The following is a 19558-nucleotide window of genomic DNA, read 5'->3' as shown; positions in this document are numbered from 1 at the left end:
ATCAGAGCATTACGGACCAAAGTTTGACCTGAATTTATAATTGCTGCCAATGGAGGATTGTCTGTCACTCTTGTCCTTTGGAAGGACACAGAGGAAAAACTGTAAGTCCGAGGGATTTACTAAACACACGTGAGGAAGCACAACAAAAATACCTACGTTTCAAGTATAATTACATGAAGTATAAAAACATGAAGAGTTAAAATTGTAGCCAGGCCAGCGATTTAAAAATTATTTTTTACGATTAGTTTTCAAGCTGGCTCACTCTAGCAGATGACATCACGTGCTCTAGCTCTGAACAGTCTCTCTCATCCGCTTCCATTAAAATCTGAGAAACGGCTTGAAAAACTTCATGAGACTAAAGTAGAGATTGTGAAAAAAGTATAAAAGATTTCAAAAAGTTGAATACAACGTTAATAGCTTAAAGATTTCTCAACATTTTAAAGTTAAAATGACAAAAATAGCTGAAAGTATGCAGAAGTAGTGGGCTTTGAAAGCAGAAGGAGCATAAAGCAGGATTTGTAGAATTCTCCATTGACTTACATGTTAAAAAAATGCACAAAAAGATTAATAATTTAAAAAGTATAAAAGTTATAAAAAAGAAAAATAATAGCACACATGTCCTTGAAAAGCTGAACATTTTGATACTTGAATGGTTTTTGTAGCACAAAGTAGAGAGGAGTTGAAAGCGACCACGGAAGAATACGGAATAATAATAATAAAGATTTGGATTTCAATAGTGTGAATGCTTGAAAGCATTCACACTAATAAGTATGCACAATAACACTAGTGTTGCTTTGCCTGTGGCAAGCACCACTAATAAGAAGTATGCACAATAACACTAGTGTTGCTTTGCCTATGGCAAGCACCACTAATAATAAGTATGCACAATAACACTAGTGTTGCTTTGCCTATGGCAAGCACCACTAATAATACGTATGCACAATAACACTAGTGTTGCTTTGCCTATGGCAAGAACCACTAATAAGAATGAGAATAAGAGTAAGAATAAGAATAAGAATAATAAGAATGTACAATAACACTAGTGTTGCTTTGCCTATGGCAAGCACCACTAATAATAAGTATGCACAATAACACTAGTGTTGCTTTGCCTATGGCAAGCACCACTAATAAGAATAAGAATAATAAGTATGCACAATAACACTAGTGTTGCTTTGCCTATGGCAAGCACCACTAATAATAATAATAAGTTTAAATAGGATTTCAGTAAGTTGGCTCTCACAAGCCAACTTAATAATAATAAGTTTAAATAGGATTTCAGTAAGTTGGCTCTCACAAGCCAACTTAATAATAATAAGTTTAAATAGGATTTCAGTAAGTTGGCTCTTACAAGCCAACTTAATAATAATAATAATAAGTTTAAATAGGATTTCAGTAAGTTGGCTCTCACAAGCCAACTTAATAATAATAATAAGTTTAAATAGGATTTCAGTAAGTTGGCTCTTACAAGCCAACTTAATAATAATAAGTTTAAATAGGATTTCAGTAAGTTGGCTCTTACAAGCCAACTTAATAATAATAATAATAATAATAATAATAATAAGTTTAAATAGGATTTCAGTAAGTTGGCTTTTACAAGCCAACTTAATAATAATAATAATAAGTTTAAATAGGATTTCAGTAAGTTGGCTCTTACAAACCAACTTAATAATAATAATAATAATAATAATAATAAGTTTAAATAGGATTTCAGTAAGTTGGCTCTTACAAGCCAACTTAATAAGTTTAAATAGGATTTCAGTAAGTTGGCTCTCACAAGCATACTTAATAATAAGTTTAAATAGGATTTCAGTAAGTTGGATCGCACAAGCCAACTTAATTAATACTAGTAATGTTACAACTTCTCATACCATAAAATTGCTTTTGTTATTTTTTAAAAGATCCTGTTTCAAGTATGATCTCTAAACGATAATTTACCAGTAATTTACTAGTAAAGACTGCATGTGTGAAAGGGGCTATTGTTATAATAGAACAATAAAATTAAGGTTGGTATCAAAAGGGCAGTTTTTGGTTGATTATTGTATCTGGGAAAGATACAATTAATTTTTACATTCATATTTGATTCAATTGAGATTTTTTTTAAAATCCTCTTTGTAACCCAGGTGACCACCGTTGCTCCGAGAACCAGTTCCAGTGTAAAAATAAGCACTGTATCCCAATATCCTGGCACTGTGATGGTGTACAGGACTGTGCAGATGGTAGCGATGAGGAAGCCGACAGTTGTACTGAGAAGACCTGCAAACCTGGACAGTTTCAATGCAAAACCGGACGTTGCATACCACCAAGCTACGTGTGTGATGCACAGAATGACTGCGGAGATAACTCGGATGAGCCGTATGATGAGTGCAGTGAGTGTCCCTTTGGGAAAATTGGCTTTTCTTTAATAGCTTGGTGTTAACTATTTTTTTTTTTTTTTAATAAGTTTTTATGTCAGAATTTGCTGATTTTCTGTCAATGCTGTCCTTAAAGTTCCACAAAATTCTTATTGTCGGGGACTTCAACATTCATGTGGATCAAAGTGATTCAACGACGGCTAAGGAATTTTTATCGCTGCTTGACTGCTTCAATCTCTCGCAATTGGTAACTGGCCCGACTCATTGTAAAGGCCATACTTTGGATCTTGTGAATACAAATAGCTCATTTGTATCAGTTATCATCTGTTGATATTGGATTATCTGATCATTCAGCTGTCTTTTTTAATTTGGTATTGCACAATTCATGTGTGCCTGCCACCCGAACGGTAACTTTTCGGAAGTGGAAGTCTATTGATCAGACAGTATTTTCGAATTCTGTTGTTTCCACTTTCGGTGATCTGCACTTCACATCTTTGGAGGAGAAAGTCTCACAGCTGAATAACGCTCTTGCTGTTAATCTAGACACTTTTGCTCCCCTGAGGTCACGCAAGGTTACTTTTACTCGCACTGCTCCATGGTATAATGACAATCTGCGCACTAAGAAGGCGGCCTGTCGGAAAATGGAGCGAAAATGGCGTCTCACTGGCTTGCATGTTCATTATCTAGCTTGGAAGGATCTTCTAAGTGACTACGGAGCATTAATTGAGATTGAAAGATCTTTGTATTTCTCTCAGACTATTGAAAACAATCAAGAAAACCCAAGACATCTATTTAAAACTATAAACAGACTCCTTCAAGTTAATGCTGCTACTACCACGCCTGCTTCTCAGCCGCTGTGTAATTCTTTTCTTCATTTCTTCAATTCAAAAATTGATAGTGGTCGTAAACAAATCTCTGTTTCATCCGTTTCTACTGTTTCATTCCATTGTCCACCTGGGTTCACTGGTACTTTTCTAACTAACTTTCCTCTTCTTGATACTGAGACTCTTACAAGGGAGGTATCAAGCATTAAAGCTTTCACTTGCTTGCTTGATCCTCTTCCCACATGCTTATTTAAATCTTGCTTTGGGGTCCTGTCTCCAGTGGTTCTCAGTATTATGAATGACTCTTTGCAGACTGGGGTTGTTCCAGCAGCATTAAAGATTGCTGCGGTAACTCCAGTACCAAAAAAAGAGAATGTTGCCCTGGATGATTTTAATAACTATCGTCCTATTTCAAACCTTCCGTTTCTGGCAAAAATACTTGAGCGTATTGTTGCCTCTCATTTGTGTAAACATCTCACAAGTAATAACCTCTTTGAACCACTTCAGTCAGGATTCCGTAAATTTCATAGTACTGAGACGGCTCTGGTTAAAGTCACCAATGATCTGTTGATGGCTTCTGACTCTGGTGCAACATCTATTCTCATTCTTTTAGATTTAAGAGCCACTTTTGACACTGTTGATCACAGTCTAATGCTTACACGTCTTGAGAGAGTGTCTGGTGTGTCGGGGACAGCTTTGAAGTGGTTTCGGTCCTACTTTGCTGACCGTTCCCAGTTCCCTTTCAAGGGAACTCGAGCTGCGTTGAGACACGGTGGGAACGCTCTGCGTGATAGCGTCGTGAAGCACGTGTATAATCAGTCCAATGGAAGAGCGAGACGTCATAGGCGGTGACGTCATAGACCAGGAAGCTATAAAGCACACAAGAAAACAGACCGCGACAGCTTCTGTTGCCTTCAGCAAGCGATCTGTGTATTCTGTCCTTGTCATATTTATTGTTGTCTGTCAAGTTGCAATATATATATATATTATGGCAAAAGAGAGCAAGCAGCTTTTGTGTTGTTCCCTGCCCACGTTATATCACGGGTGGGGACACACACATCAGCTTTTTGTTACTATTTGGGAGTGGAGCATGCCACAGTCAGTTCTCGAGGGGGCTGACTGTGAGCATTGCGAGAAACTGTCCGTGAGGACGCTCCGCTCTCGCCGGGCGTTCTTCGAGGAGGACGGTTCGGTTCGCGCTCCCCGCGCGGGTCCCGCTGTTGCCGATGCACGGCGGCGACTCGCATTTTGGGGTTCGCAAACGGATCTGACAGCGGGGGTTGGGACGGGCTCCGCCCTATCTCAGCTTTCACCTGCCAGATCCAGTGCTGGCGATTTCCAGTTCCGAGGAATTGGTATCGTTAGTGTTTTGTTTAGAAAAAGAGAACAAAACAAATAAAGATATTAAAAAAAGGCAGATGTTTGAGTTTTCAATAAATGAATAAATAAGTCAGCTCATAACTCTGTTGAATAAAGAGGAGCTTTAAAAGGAGGTTTATCTAGTGCTGTTGCTAGTTAAATATTTTCTGGCCAGCTGAGCTTTATGAGAGTGAAAATAAGGAGTTTATTAGATGAAATATATCTAAAAACAGAAAAACTCTGTATCTCAGCCTCCTCGTCGGGGACTGCCGTTTTTCCCTATCTCCACACCACACTGAGGTGTCAAGATCGTGGAATAAGTCGGTTTCTATTTTATGTGTTTAATGCCCTACGTCTAACTATAGTAATGCTATGGGTATTAAGTATCATGGTATGACAGTGCCTCGGGTTAAAGAGACGCTTGCTAGCTTTCTCTCTCCCGAGTCGGCGTCATAATTTTTAACCCCGACGTTACCCACCAGCCATCTAAATAAAAAAATTTATTAGGCAACGCTGGTGGGTAAATTATAAAGACATGGATGAATGTGAGGTTGTCAGCACTGACGCTATTCGAGAATTGCGTCGTGCAAAAACAGATAAACTATACTGGGGAGGGACGGTTTCGAGAAATCGTTTCTCCTCTGCGTCCTCTGGGTGGCGACTCTCTGAGGAGGGTCGCACACGGCCAGTTCGGTTGTTTTCCTGCTGGTGGCCACGGACTGATATATATATATATATATATATATATATATACGTTTTTCTGATTTAAAAGTAAAGAAAAATAAGATAAAATTATGTCTGTTCTTCTGGATGCTCCGCTTTCAAAAAACTAAGAATAAACCGTTCAGCGGCGTTCCAGAGGTTTCTTCCTCACCAATCTATGTTCCTGAGACTGCTGGGCGAAGCAGTCTCAGTCTACTAAGCTCCTCGCAGCACAGCGAGCATCGCCATTTGGGCTCCTCCACAATCAAAGGGGACTTGGGTGGCGGTAGCAGTCTAGCCAGTTAGAGATATGCAAGATCTGAGGACTATTTTATCTCTAAAAAAGCTTGGACAATAGGAAGCCCTGATGCCGAGGCTATCAGGCTTCTAAAGGGTGGTCCCCTCCGGGGTAGGGATGGTTTTTGAGAAAATCGTTTCTCCTCGGCGCCCTCTGGGGTGCGACTCTCTGAGGAGGGTCGCAGCGCTGCCAGTTCGGTTTTCCTGCCGGTTCGCCGTTCAGGACACCAAGGTGTCAGTGTCCCCAAACGATCCTCCGAGGAAGGTCGTAGAGCAGTCAGTTCGGATTCCCTGCCGGTTCGCCGTTTCAGGGTGCCGAGGTGCCTGCTTTTTCCAATGATCCTCCGAGGAGGGCCATTGGAACTAAGTTATTTAAAGGGAGGCAAGATCTGAGGACTGTCATCTCTAATAAAGCTTCTGAGGGCTCCTTCGGGGCAGGGACGGTTTTGAGAAATCGTTTCTCCTCGGCGCCCTCTGGGGTGCGACTCTCTGAGGAGGGTCGCAGCGCTGCCAGTTCGGTTGTTCCCGGCCGGTTCGCCGTTCAGGGCACCGAGGTGTCAGCGTCCCCATACGATCCTCCGAGGAGGGTCGTAGAATGGTCAGTTTGGTCTTTCCCTGCCGGTTCGCCGCTTCAGGGCACCGTACTGACTGTTCAACCAAATCCAGAGGCCAGTCTTGAGAGACTGGTTCCCCTAGTAGAATTTCTGGCAGCTGGAAACTACTGCCACATATTTCTCGGTGGGTCCTGCACACTATAGAAAAGGGTTCAGAATTCGGTTCTTGTCCGACCAGATTTCTAGGGGTCCTCCCCACTGTGGTTGACCCCGAGCAGGCTTTGGTTATGGAGTAGGAAGTACTGACACTTCTGCAAAAGGAGCTGTAGAAGGGGTTCCTCCTCCCGGCAGACAGTCAGGGTTTTACTGCCATTACTTCATTGTTCCGAAAGAGGATGAGGGGTTGCGTCCTACTCTAGACCTGCGTCAATTAAACAGCATATTATGCTTACGCTAAATATGATTGTGTCACAGATTCAGTCCGAGGACTGGTTTGTCACAATAGACTTAAAGGACGCTTACTTATCTATCCATCCTCATCACAGGAGGTTCCTGAGGTTTGCTTTCAGGGGCGAAGCATACCAGTATCGGGTTCTTCCATTCGGCCTAGGTTATCACCCCACACCTTTTACAATATGCGTGGATGCAGCTCTGGCTCCTCTGAGATTCCAGGGCATTCACGTATTAAATTATATCGACGATTGGTTGATTTTTAGCTCAGTCCGAGCTTTTGGCAGTTCAACATCGAGATGTCGTTCTGTCCCACATAAGGAGGTTGGGGTTGCGGCTCAACACCAAAAAGAGTGTACTCCTCCCAGCTCAGAGGACCACTTTCTAGGTGTATTATGGGATTCGACAACAATGCAAGCACGTCTGTCTCCTGCACGTATTTCTGCGATTCTCACAGCCGTAAAGAATGTAAAACTAGGTCAGTCACTCACTGCAAACAGTCTCTGAGACTGTTGGGGCTCATGGTAGTTGCGTCTAACGTAGTTACTTTTGGCCTTCTGTACATGAGACCCCTGCAGTGGTGGCTCGGGACCAAGGGGTTTTCTCCGAGGGGAAATCCGTTTTCGCATGATCAAGGTCACGCGGCTATGCCTTCGTGCCTCGGTCATGTGGAAGAGGCCTTGGTTCCTCGCCCAGGGCCCAGTGCTGGGTGCTTCTTGTCGACGCGTCACGCTATCGACGGATGCTTCCCTCACAGGATGGGGGGCGGTCATGAGTGGCCGTTCGGTGAACGGTCTTTGGCTGGGGCTCATGGCAGTTGCGTCCAACGTAGTTACTTTTGGCCCTCTGTACATGAGACCCCTGCAGTGGTGGCTCGGGACCAAGGGGTTTTCTCCGAGGGGAAATCCGTTTTCGCATGATCAAGGTCACGCGGCTATGCCTTTGTGCCTCGGTCATGTGGAAGAACCTTGGTTCCTCGCCCAGGCCCAGTGTTGGGGGCTTCTTGTCGACGCATAATGCTATCGACGGATGTTTCCCTCACAAGTCGGGGGCAATCATGAGTGGTTGGTCGGCGAAGGGTCCGGACAACACACTGATGGTCTCGTATATCAGAGCAGATATCCTGTTGAGGCAGGGGCTGTGGCCCGGGGAATGGAGACTTCCCCCCGAGGTGGTGGAGCTTCTTAGGGAGAACTTCGGTCAAACTACAAGTCGACCTTTCGCATCGCTTGTACAATGCATTGCCCTTGTGTTTCTCCCTCACGCATCCAGATCCGCTTGGACTGGATGTAATGTAATAGGTGTGGTTGCCACTACACCTATACGCTTTTCCCGATATCTTTGCTCCTGGGAGCTCTGGAGTTGTGGATACTGTGGGCTCGGCCTCTGAGGGGGCCCAGCTCATAGATTCAGGTTTCTCGACCGAGGTCGTGGAGACCATACTCCAGTTTAGAGCTCCCTCCACGAGAAGACTAATATGCTGTTCTCTGCCTGGTGCAGAGAACGCCTTCTGAATCTCGTTTCTGCCCTTTTTGGTACAGTACTTGATTTCTGTAATGAATGTTTCTTTGCTGGGCTATCTCTGAGGAGAGATCCCTAATTTCGTCTTCTCCGTGGTACATGAGGCTGAGGCCTGCACGTACTTGGATTTGCACCTGGTTGGTGGTAGTATTTCTTCACCCCAGATCGGGTTGTATTTCTAGGTCCCTACTAAATGTGCGGCCATTTGTGCTCCAGGCCTTCTGTCCTCCACCTTTAATACCCCAGATCAGGAAAATCTTAAATCTGTTATGCCCTGTCCGGGCTTTGGATGCTTAGGTCCACAGAGCTGCTCAGTGGCGTTTATCAGAACAATTATTTGTCTGCTTCGGGTAACCTAAGATAGGTTGCCCTGCATCTAAACAGATAATGAGCAAGTGGGTAGTTGAGGCTATCTCACTTGCTTATGAAGCGGCCGGACAGCGTTCACCTGTGGCTGTTCAGGCCCATTCTACTAGGAGTATGGCTGCATCTAGGCTTTAATTTCGGGTGTTTCCCTTCAGGATATTTGTAATGCGGCAGGCTGGTCCTCACCTCATACATTTGTCAGATTTTATGACCTACACCTCTCCACTCCCGGGGCTAGGTTGCTTGCTTCTAGTGTGCGCAAGGACTTCACACAGAACGGGCATTTGTCTTATGGCGTAGTGGGTATGGGGTTCCCACCGCGTCTCAACGCAACTCGAGTTCCCTTGAAAGGGAACGTCTCAGGTTACGTATGTAACCCTGGTTCCCTGAGAGGGAACGAGACGCTGCGTTCTCCCGCCATACTTCCTGCATGCCCTGATCGACTTGCTTCAGGCTTTTTCAGAAGCTGTCGCGGTCTGTTTTCTGGTGTGCTTTATAGCTTCCTGGTCTATGACGTCACCGCCTATGACGTCTCGCTCTTCCATTGGACTGATTATACACGTGCTTCACAACGCAATCACGCAGAGCGTTCCCACCGCGTCTCAACGCAGCGTCTCGTTCCCTCTCAGGGAACCAGGGTTACATACGTAACCTGAGACGTTCATCTCAATGGGTGACCATAGGTCTGAGATTAGCCCGGTTCTCAATGGTGTTCCCCAGGGGTCAGTTCTGGGCCCTTTACTCTTTAACATCTATCTATCACCACTTGGCTATCTCTTGAGATCGCTCGGCCTCCATTATCATTTCTATGCCGACGATACGCAAATTTATGTACACTCAAAACCAGATGAGCGCTCCAACGTTGATTTTCTTTCTGGTTGTATTACTGAAATAAAAACCTGGATGAGTAATAATTTCCTGTGTTTGAACAGTGATAAAACTGAAGTTATGCTCATTGGTTCTCGTCATCAAACCTCCAAAGTTGGTTCTCTGTCTTTTAATCTTGATGGGTCTGTTTTGGGTATCCAGAGCAAAATGAGGAACCTTGGAGTTATTTTTGATGCTAATCTTTCATTTGATTCTTTCATTCAGAGTACTGTTAAAACATCTTTTTTCCATCTTAGAAACATCGCTAGATTGCGGCCTATGTTAACTTTTCCTGTAGCTGAAAAGCTGATAAATTCCTTCGTCGTCTCTCGGATTGACTATTGTAACGCTCTTTTAGCCAGAGTTTCTAAATCTACACTACACAAGCTTCAACGTGTACAAAATTCTGCTGCTAGGATCTTAACTGGGTGCAGAATATGCAACCATATCACTCCGGTTTTGGAATCCTTGCATTAGCTCCCAGTTAGGTTCCGAGTCGATTTTAAGATTATGATGATTACATATAAGTCCTTGCACGGCCTGGCTCCAAATTATCTATCTGAACTGTTGCTCCCCTACACTCCGAATCGCAGATTGCGCTCCTCACAATCGAGCATGCTGGTGGTTCCTAAAACTCGCTTAAAATCTATGGGTGACAGGGCTTTTTCCTTCTATGCACCTGTCCTTTGGAATTCTCTGCCTCTTGAACTTAGAGAAGCCCAGACTTATGCCACTTTTAAAGGTCAACTTAAGACATACTTTTTTAAACTTGCATTTACCTGTTGATGTGTTTTGCTTTTAACAATTGTTTATTGTGTGTACAGCGCTTTGAGAAGCTGCTTTTAAAGGCGCTTTATAAAATAAAGGATATTATTATTATTAACTGACCTTTGACATTTTGTCTCTTTCCTGCATCTCTTTTTGTAGTGGGTCCTGATCACAAGTGTAATGCAGACACTGAGTTCTCCTGCAAGACAAACTATCGCTGTATACCTCTGTGGGCTGTGTGTGATGGTGCAAATGACTGTCTAGACAACAGTGATGAACAGGGCTGCCGTAAGTCCCATATAATGGTTTAAAATATTTGCATGGGACAGGCTGACTCAAAACAAAAACATATTCTTTTAAAGGTAGGGTAGCCAGAAAGTGGATGCTGCACACTGGTGGTGGTTGATGGGAGACCCCCTGATATGATTGTAAAGCACTTTGGGTGTACAGTAGCACATACTAAAGCGCTATGTAAATGCCTCAATATTAATATATATATGATTTTTGCATAAGATCTTAAATATTAGATTTGAAATATAAACAATAAACAAACAGGCTAATATCAGAGCCTGTACTCTTTTGTCAAAATTCCTTTATCATGATTCAAAAAATATATAATACTATTTTGATGTATTACGTAAAAGGGATTATAATTAAATTTTTAACATGAAATAAATTAAAATTAACCGGCACATTTTGCTTCATGCAGATGAGCTGACTTGTGACCCTGTGGGAGATTTCCGCTGTGAGAATCACCGCTGTGTGCCCATTCGCTGGCGCTGTGATGGGAACAATGACTGCGGGGATGGATCTGATGAGAGAAATTGTGGTGAGTAATGCATTGGTCATCCATTTACTTCTACACATGTAGGTCACCTTAACATTGTCTTTGTAGCTCACAGTTTTTATGTATTTGCTCATAGAACCCAGACCTTGCTCTCAGAGCGAGTATCGCTGTGACAACCAGCAGTGCATTCCAGGATCTTGGGTTTGTGACCATGACAATGACTGTGGCGACAATTCTGACGAGCGAGACTGCGGTAAGTTGAAGTAAAAAAAACTGTCGAAACTGGCACCCATTTTTCAACCCCTCCCCTCCAACCACATGTTATTAAAGACCACTTTTTATGAACCAAACAAATTAGAAAACATTAAGTCCCTCTTGCCATTTTTCTTCTTCTTGTTGAATACAAAGTTTCACTCAGAAATATGAAATAAGTAAATGCTTCATATAAAGAAAATTTGCTTACAAAATGGTAAGATACATGGATTCCCCTTCACATCTTTTTTTAGATTACTATGGGATTTATTGGAAAGTATTTTTTTCTTCATAGAGCTGCGGACCTGTCGTCCTGGGACATTCCAGTGTACATCTGGACACTGCATCCCAGAAGCTCTGAAATGTGATGGTTATGCCGACTGCCTGGACTTCTCTGATGAGTCCACCTGCCGTGAGTATGCTGGGCTATACATATATGGACCTTTAAGTCTTCTTATTCCATATACTGGAAATGTTGAAATGGTTCTGTACTTTTTGTGTTCCCAACAGCAACTCGATATCCTGGAGGACGCTGGTGTCCATCACACCAGTTCCAGTGTAACAACAAGCTGTGTGTGAACCAGCAATGGGTGTGTGACGGCTTCAACGACTGTGGAGACCGCTCAGATGAGCAACTCAGCCTCTGCTGTAAGACATTATAGGAAACTGAAATTATACTATTTTTACAGATAACTTAAACCAATTACAGTTATACATTTGTCTCTTTATGGTACATTACCAGCCCTTAGGTCTTACAACTTGAACCTGGAAATTCATGTTGGCTTAAGATGGTTATTTCAGCAGGAATATGATAACACTGTCTTACTGTCACAATTGTTTTGTGATCAGGGAACATTACATGTGAAATGCCTGCCAAGTTTCGCTGTGACAATGGATACTGCGTTTATAGTGGTCTCATGTGCAACAAAAAAGACGACTGTGGGGATGGCAGTGACGAAAAGGAGGACCACTGTAAGAGTTTCACCCATATCTTTTCACTACAACCTAAGCCAAACTCTTTTTCCACAAATATTTATACACATAATAACTGAATAGAATAGAATATTCACAGAATAGAAATATACAAATATAATTGTGTATTATTCCTGTGATGGCAAAGCTGAACTTTCAGCATCGATTACTCCAGTCTTCAGTGCCACATGCTCCTTTAGAAATCATCTAATAGGCTGATTTGGTGCTCAAGAATACTCTTGTTTTAAGCATAAATCTAATTTTTATTTTTTTCTCAACAAGATAAAATACAATTTGCCAATAAAGAGACATTTTAGTAACTAGTTAACGTTAGTTAATGAATTAACTAGCATTAACTAAGAGCTAACAATACATTTGTTACAGTATTTATTAATTTTAGTTAACATTATTTAATAAAAATACAAATGATCATTGTTAGTTCATGTCAACTCTGGGCCATTAAATAAATGGACAAGTACAGCTTTTGATTTGAATAATGTATTAGTAAATGTTGTTATTACATTTTTAATTGTTAGTTCATGTTAACCAATGTAGTTAACTAATGTTTACAAATGTTACCAAATTTTTAATAAAATAAATTTATGTTAGGTAGTTTATTTTGCTCCTGAAGTAAAAGTATATTTTTACTGGAAAACAAAACAAATATACTGATTAAGAATATGATCAGTGATGACGGTAAGAATTGTGTTTTTCAATTAGGTCAGGAACCCACTCTCGCACCCTGCACGCCCAATGAATTTAAATGCACGAATGGCCACTGTGTGGCTCTGCCTTACGTGTGTGACCACAACGACAACTGTGGAGACCTTACTGATGAACTGGGCTGCAGTAAGTCAACAAATATCAACATATATGATCAGTAACTTATAATGGAACTTTGTAAGATTAGGTAATTGATGATGAGTGACTCTTTTTAGATTTTGGCCACGACCGCGACTGTGATGAGAAGTTATGCCAGCACGATTGTACAAACCTGAACGGCACTGGCTTCATCTGCTCTTGTAGAAGCGGCTATGCCGTAGATCTGGATAACACCTTCCGCTGCAATGGTACACACAAACACACATATTAAGCACCTTATCATAATTTAGAATTTAGAAAAACTTTGTGTATCACTGGTGATAGAAGTTTTTCTTAGGTTAAAAAGCTCTTATTCAATGCAAATCAACAACACATACAATTGAACAGTAAACATAAACATACAAATTCATTATTAAAAAACAGACATCTAAAAGAAAAAAAATTAAATGGAAACTACAATTGTGCACAATTCTGCAACCCACACATTCACTTGACCTTGTTTAAAATAGTCACTGGTTTGGGCACAAACAAATTCCTTTAAGCCTTCTTCCTAGCTAAGGGAGTTCTGAACCTGATGGAAGTAGATAAAAATAATCATAAAGAGGGTGTGTGGAGTCTGTAATAATAGAAGCTTCTTTCCTCTTTACTGCAATATTATAAATGTCTGAGAGGTGAAGCTGCGAGACCCCAGTAATCTTAGATGCCTGCTTAATAATAATAATAATTTTTAATTATTTTCAGCTGAAAGTAAGCTATAGCAAGAAACAATGTTAAATGTCATGATGGATTCCACAAGTGACCGATACACTGTTGTCAAAATGTCCTGTCTAACATTAAATCCTTTCAACCGTCTCAGAAGAAATAAATGCTGATGAGCCTTCTTGCAGACACAGTTCACATGTTGTGCAAAGGACAGTTGGGTATCAATCAAAGTACCTAAATATGTAAAGGATTCAACCTGTTCTACTTCCTGTTCACCTAACCTAAGTGGTTCAGAAAGAGAAAAATAGATTTTGGATGGACGAAACCCCCCACAACACAACTCTTTGGTTTTACTGGTATTTAACTTTTAGGGAACTGTCATGGAACCAGCCAACCATGGTTTCAACAAATTGTTTGTACATAATCAGGGACTGTTAACTCATACAAGCTACCAAAGCCATGTTGTCTGCGTATTTCAAAAGTGACATACCCTTAATTCAACACATGATTTCATTTGTGTATATGAAAAAAAGAAAATAGGTGACAAGACACATCCTAGTGGAACCTGTGGGGAATACAGTTCCAGAGTGAATGGTGACAGTATGGGGAAATGACCTCTAGTGAATGCCCAAGGAACACAAACCAGACACTATGACATAACCCCCCCTCTACGGAGTGGCTACCAGATGCTCCAAGACCCACAAAAAACAAACAAAACAAGAGTCCAGGAGGGAGGTGGAATGGTGGAGGATCAGGGGGAGGGATGGGGTCCAGGTCCATCGAAGGGAACAGAAACAAGGGGTGATGGTTTAGCCGGCGGCCAGGACGAAACAGTAAGTCCATCTGGCGGCCAGGTCCAAGCAGACGACCCATCGGGCAGCCAGGGCGAAGCAGACGACCCATCGGGCGGCCAGGCCGGTGAAGGCTCTGGGCTGGACGGTTCCAGCGGTGAAGGCTCTGGGCTGTACGGGACCAGCGGTGAAGGCTCTGGGCTGGACGGGACCAGCGGTGAAGGCTCTGGGCTGGACGGAACCAGCGGAGAAGGCTCTGGGCTGGACGGGTCCAGCGGTGAAGGCTCTGAGCTGGACGGGACCAGCGGTGAAGGCCCTGGGAGAGCGCTGGCGAGCAGCTCGAGCGGAGCTGGCAAGGCGAGACGTCTGGGTGGTGCCGTCAGGGCGAGACGCTTGGGTGGCGCTGTCAGGGTGAGACGCTTGGGTGGCGCCGTCAGGGCGAGATGCTTGGGTGGCTTTGTCAGGGCGAGACGCTTCCATACTTTCGGAACATAACCAGTATTCAGTGACAACTGGAAGAGCTGAGCTACCATTCCTCCTAATTGAGCCAAACACTCCTTCAATATACGGCTCTCAAAACCGTCTGGGCCAGGAGCTTTCCTTGGCTGTAGCCTTGAGAGAATGGAAATTACCTTTTGTTTGTTCACACTGGTTGGAGTGGTAGCATAACTGTCAGTAGTCTGGTCCCAGACCTCCACAGAGTTGCTCACATTGAACCTTGCATAAAAATTATTCAGCTGCTCGACAAAGGAATTAGGATCCTGACACTGCACTCGAACTGAGACCTGTGCTTTTCCCGTCATCATGTTAAGATTCTGCCATGCTGCCTTTGTTTTCCCTCTTTTAAATCTCTCCTCCATATTATCTTTATATCGAAGCTTTGCCAGCCTTGTTTTAGTCTTCAATTCCTTCCTCAGTTCATTACATCATTACACGTCTTTTGTCACCCTCAATAAATACCATTTTTTAAAGGTATTTCAGTCTTTAATTTTCTTCAGTGGAGAAAATTTTGGCAGGCAGTCTTAAATTTTCAAAATTAACATCAGAGTCTGTAAATAGAAAGTTTCACCTGTGTATGCTGCCACACTTAATTTATAACCTTATGCCTTGCTGTTTTTAGTGCTTCATTTGACTTTAAGTCTGTGTCTCTTGCTCCCTGCAGATATAGATGAGTGTTTAGAGTATGGCACGTGCCCGCAGGCCTGCAAGAACACTAAAGGAAGCTATGACTGTGAGTGTGTCCAGGGCTACAGGAAAGCGGGCACTGGCAATCAGTGTGAGGCTGAAGGTAGGACAGAAATCAGAGGAAACAAGACGGGAATTTCTGAGCATGTGTAGAATCTTTAAGCTTCTCCTTCTTAGGTCCTGAACCGCTGCTCCTGCTTCCGGAGAACATCCGCATCCGTCGCTACAACCTCCAGACAGAAGAGTACAATGACTTCCTGCAGGAGGAGGAGCGCATTGTGGCGCTGGACTACGACTGGGACCACAACAACACCAAACTTAGTATGTACTCAATTCTAGTCCTTCAGCCCCTCAAAAAAATTACACTACGCCCATGGTGTATTCTCTAGCCCATTTCCACCGCATAAGAAAAAAATAATGCTTTGGTAATTAATAATTAGACAAAAAGTTATAATTGTGACACGTCAAAATTTCGAAATAGTCATAATTATGATATAAAAAGATAATTTTTTTACTTTTTATGTTATAATTTATTAAGGTTTCCAAAATATGTTAACAAAGTTCCTTTGTGGCGGAAATGTGCTTTCAATAGGCTTCCTTTATCATTATATATCTTTATCTTCCTAGTCATATTTTATCACTTTCAGAGATAATGCATTAATGGTTTGTGGTATGTCCCCTTTCTTGTGTATTTTAGGTATGGTGTATTTTACAGTAGAAGGGAGTGGTGCATTGCCTGGTGCTATTAAAAGAGCTTATCTGCCAGCTGTGGATGATCATAATAATAATATTGCTGCTGCCATCGACCTGGACATAAAGTACATCACCAAGCCTTATGGAATTGCAGTGGACTGGGTCGGCAGGTAAAGCACTCACATTACATTTTACGGTCAAGTCACCTTCATTTATAAGGCACTTTTTAAAATACAGATTGTTTTTAAAGCAGCTTTACTGTGATAATGGAAAAATTAGTGCAACAAAGATTGTTTTGGCCATACAGCAGCTTTAGAAGAAAATCATTGACCAGTTTAAATAAGTTTTTGATTGATTAATTTTAGGGATGACCCGATCCGATACTCGCTATCAGTATCGGCTCCAATACTGCCATTTTTGCCGGATCGGGTATCGGTCAGACGAGGCCGATCCAATCCGATATTGTGCGTTTACTATTCTGTGTTATTGTTAAGCCCCACAAAAGCATAAAGCATCATATGGTGCGTTGTGAAGACGTAACAGGACCGGCCCATATTCGTCGTAGCGACGTACCACATAACGTTGAGCAACGTAACTTTGTGATTCCCATAATCGTCGTGGCGACGTTATAGTTGTACGTCGCAAGAACGTGATGAGTGCGTCTTAATGACCAAACTGGCATGTTGCAAGGATGTAACATCAAAGGACCATATTAGTCGTAGCGACGCGCATAACATTCCAGCAACGTAACTTTGTGATTCCTGTATTCGTCGTGGCGACGTTATTGTGGTGCGTTGCTGGAGCGTGGTAGGTACGTCATCCGCATTTATTTTTAATATAATTCTCACCTTTAGTCCTGGGAATGAAGATGTGCTTGAACCAAAACCTTAAAATCAGCATAAAACTGATAAACTAAAACATTTCATTCTCTCTTGTAAAACCTTATAAATTATTAAAGGGAATTGTGTATTGTTTTCAGTGAATACATTTAGGGATTAATATATGTTGTCATGAATTCACAGATTCATAGAAGTAATCTTCAACGATTTATTAACAGGATTTGTCGAGAGCAAGAGAACAGTCGCCATCATGTATATATCAACAACATTACAACTCCCGTAAAACAAACAGAGCTAAGCCATACAAAAGCCAGTAGCGCCTCCTAGTGGAGCTTACTGCAATAATCATTTAAATCACATCACATCTCCCCTCTTAAGTAAATTTCAATTAGCAGCAGTATCACATTACTATTAATTTTGTTTTAACAACCAATTAAGCTTTTATACCAAATATTGCAAGTACCTTTATATCATAGCTGCATGTCTAGAACAAAATACTTTCTTCTTTTTCTTTTTTTTTTTTTTACTTTTAGCAATTTAACTGTCACTGTAACTTCCATAATAATATAAGAACAAGAAGTCAGTACTGTAACACAATACACAACCAGTAAAGGACATTTTCATCTTAAACATAGTCCTTAAACCTGGCGGGTGGTCTAATAGCTCTCCCGGCTAAGGTTCTCTTTGGAGAGGCGCCCGAACTCGGGGAAATAGTTGGAACACAGGACACAGGTGAACTAGTAGCAGTGAGAGGGATGTCTGTGTCACCTTGGGTGGCAAAGTCACAGTCATTATTAGTCTCTTGTCCAGCACTTTCAGATACTGGCTCAGGCACTTCTTGCAAATGCCTCCTGTTCCTGCGGGCAACAGTCCCTTGGTCGGTTTGAATTAGATAGGACCTGGGCTCTTGAGCTTTCGCGATAACTTTTGCTGGGGTTTTCCAGCCCTTCTCCCCATCCAGTTTGACATTAACCCTCTGGCCAGGCTGCAGTGCAGGCAGAGGTCGGGTTGAGTGGCGCTTGTTGTAGAAGAAGCGGTAGGCAGCTTTGGATTGTTGGTCCTTAACTCTTACCGCCTGCTGGTCAACTGCAGTCGGGCTCAGCTGCTGTGGCAACAAAGGAACTGTGGTTCTAATTTCTTGTCCGATCATCAGTTGGACTGGGCTCTGGCCTGTTGCGTTGATAGTTGTGGCTCTGTAACTCAACAAGGCTAGTTGTGGATCTGGTTGTCGAAGGATTCTCTTTGCAATGGCTACACTCCTCTCAGCAGCTCCATTCGCTTGAGGGTAGTGAGGGCTTGATGTCGTGTGCTCAAAGTTGTAGTCCTCACTGAACTGGCGAAACTCCGCTGAAGCGAACTGAGGGCCGTTATCAGTAACTAGCTCAAACGGGATCCCCCACCTGGCGAACATGCACTTCAGGCGAGTGATGACTTGGTTGCTGCTTGTAGAAGGTAAATGAGAAATCTCAATGTAGCGTGAGTAGTAGTCTGTTGCTACCAAATACTGTTTACCTTCAAGCTCAAATAAATCAGCGGCTATCTTCTGCCAAGCTCCTATTGGCAGTGGTGTGGTGATCAGTGGCTCTTTTCTTTGAGTTGGTTTATTCTTGATGCAAAACTCACATGCTTTTATAAGCTCAGCAATGTCTCTCCCGACACCTGGCCACCACACTGAAATGTTAGCCCTTTTTCGGCACTTTGTGAGTCCCTGATGACCCGCATGTATTTGTGACAGAACAGTCTTTTGCATTGAAAGAGGAACAACAATGCGGTCATCATGCAGCAAGAGTCCATTGACTTCAGACAGGTGAGCTCTAGCGGCGTGATACTTGAGCAGGTTGTGTGGCAGGCAGGACAAATCTGAGGGCCAGCCATTACCTGTGTAACGAATCACCGTTTGAAGAATGTTGTCGTTGCTTGTAGCTTCTCTCATTGCATTAAGTCTGTCTTTGGTGATTGGTCTAGTTCCAATCACTGCCTGAACATAAGCTTTGACATCATGCTCTGTGTCTGACACAGTACCGCCCTCCAGGGGGTTGCGAGACAGGGTGTCAGCGACAACGAGCTGTTTTCCTGGTACGTGAACAGCTTCTGCGTTAAACTTCATTAGACGCATCAATAACCTCTGACACCTAACAGGTGCTTTATCCAGGTCGTAGCTGTTGATAAGTGGAACCAGAGGTTTGTGGTCGGTCTCAAGCACGAACCTGTCCAGACCTTGTAAGTACCTCCCGAAACGCTCGCATGCCCAGACACTGGCAAGGCATTCCTTTTCTACCTGGGAGTACCTACGCTCAGTCTCTGTCAGTGTCCTTGAACAAAAGGCAACTGGTCGGAGCCCGTCACTGTGTTCTTGGTAGAGTGCGCCGCCTAGGCCATAACTACTTGCATCTGCGCTTACCACTGTTGACTTTGTTGTGTCGTAATATGCCAGTACGGGTGCTGAGGTTAGCATG

The 19558-nt window shown here is 42.7% G+C and overlaps 1 protein-coding gene across 1 annotated transcript in view; it reads left to right on the top strand.

The window, feature by feature from the left end:
• lrp2b (low density lipoprotein receptor-related protein 2b) overlaps positions 1-19558 on the top strand; it is a 207593-nt gene that overhangs the window by 143282 nt on the left and 44753 nt on the right. The window contains exons 52-63 of the mRNA XM_077201294.1: positions 2121-2366; positions 10219-10347; positions 10769-10888; positions 10983-11099; positions 11394-11510; positions 11609-11746; positions 11948-12070; positions 12791-12919; positions 13009-13140; positions 15548-15673; positions 15748-15891; positions 16268-16433. Of these exons, the coding sequence (XP_077057409.1) occupies positions 2121-2366; positions 10219-10347; positions 10769-10888; positions 10983-11099; positions 11394-11510; positions 11609-11746; positions 11948-12070; positions 12791-12919; positions 13009-13140; positions 15548-15673; positions 15748-15891; positions 16268-16433 (1687 nt within the window). The remainder of the gene's footprint in view (positions 1-2120; positions 2367-10218; positions 10348-10768; positions 10889-10982; positions 11100-11393; positions 11511-11608; positions 11747-11947; positions 12071-12790; positions 12920-13008; positions 13141-15547; positions 15674-15747; positions 15892-16267; positions 16434-19558) is intronic.

This window comes from Siphateles boraxobius, unplaced genomic scaffold, assembly GCF_051911475.1.
Source record: "Siphateles boraxobius isolate OS27281-9 unplaced genomic scaffold, OSU_SipBor_1 46, whole genome shotgun sequence".
In the NCBI taxonomy this organism is placed as follows: domain Eukaryota; kingdom Metazoa; phylum Chordata; class Actinopteri; order Cypriniformes; family Leuciscidae; genus Siphateles; species Siphateles boraxobius.
The sequence above is the reverse complement of the archived record's forward strand: the minus strand, read 5'-3'. Positions and strand labels throughout refer to the sequence as shown.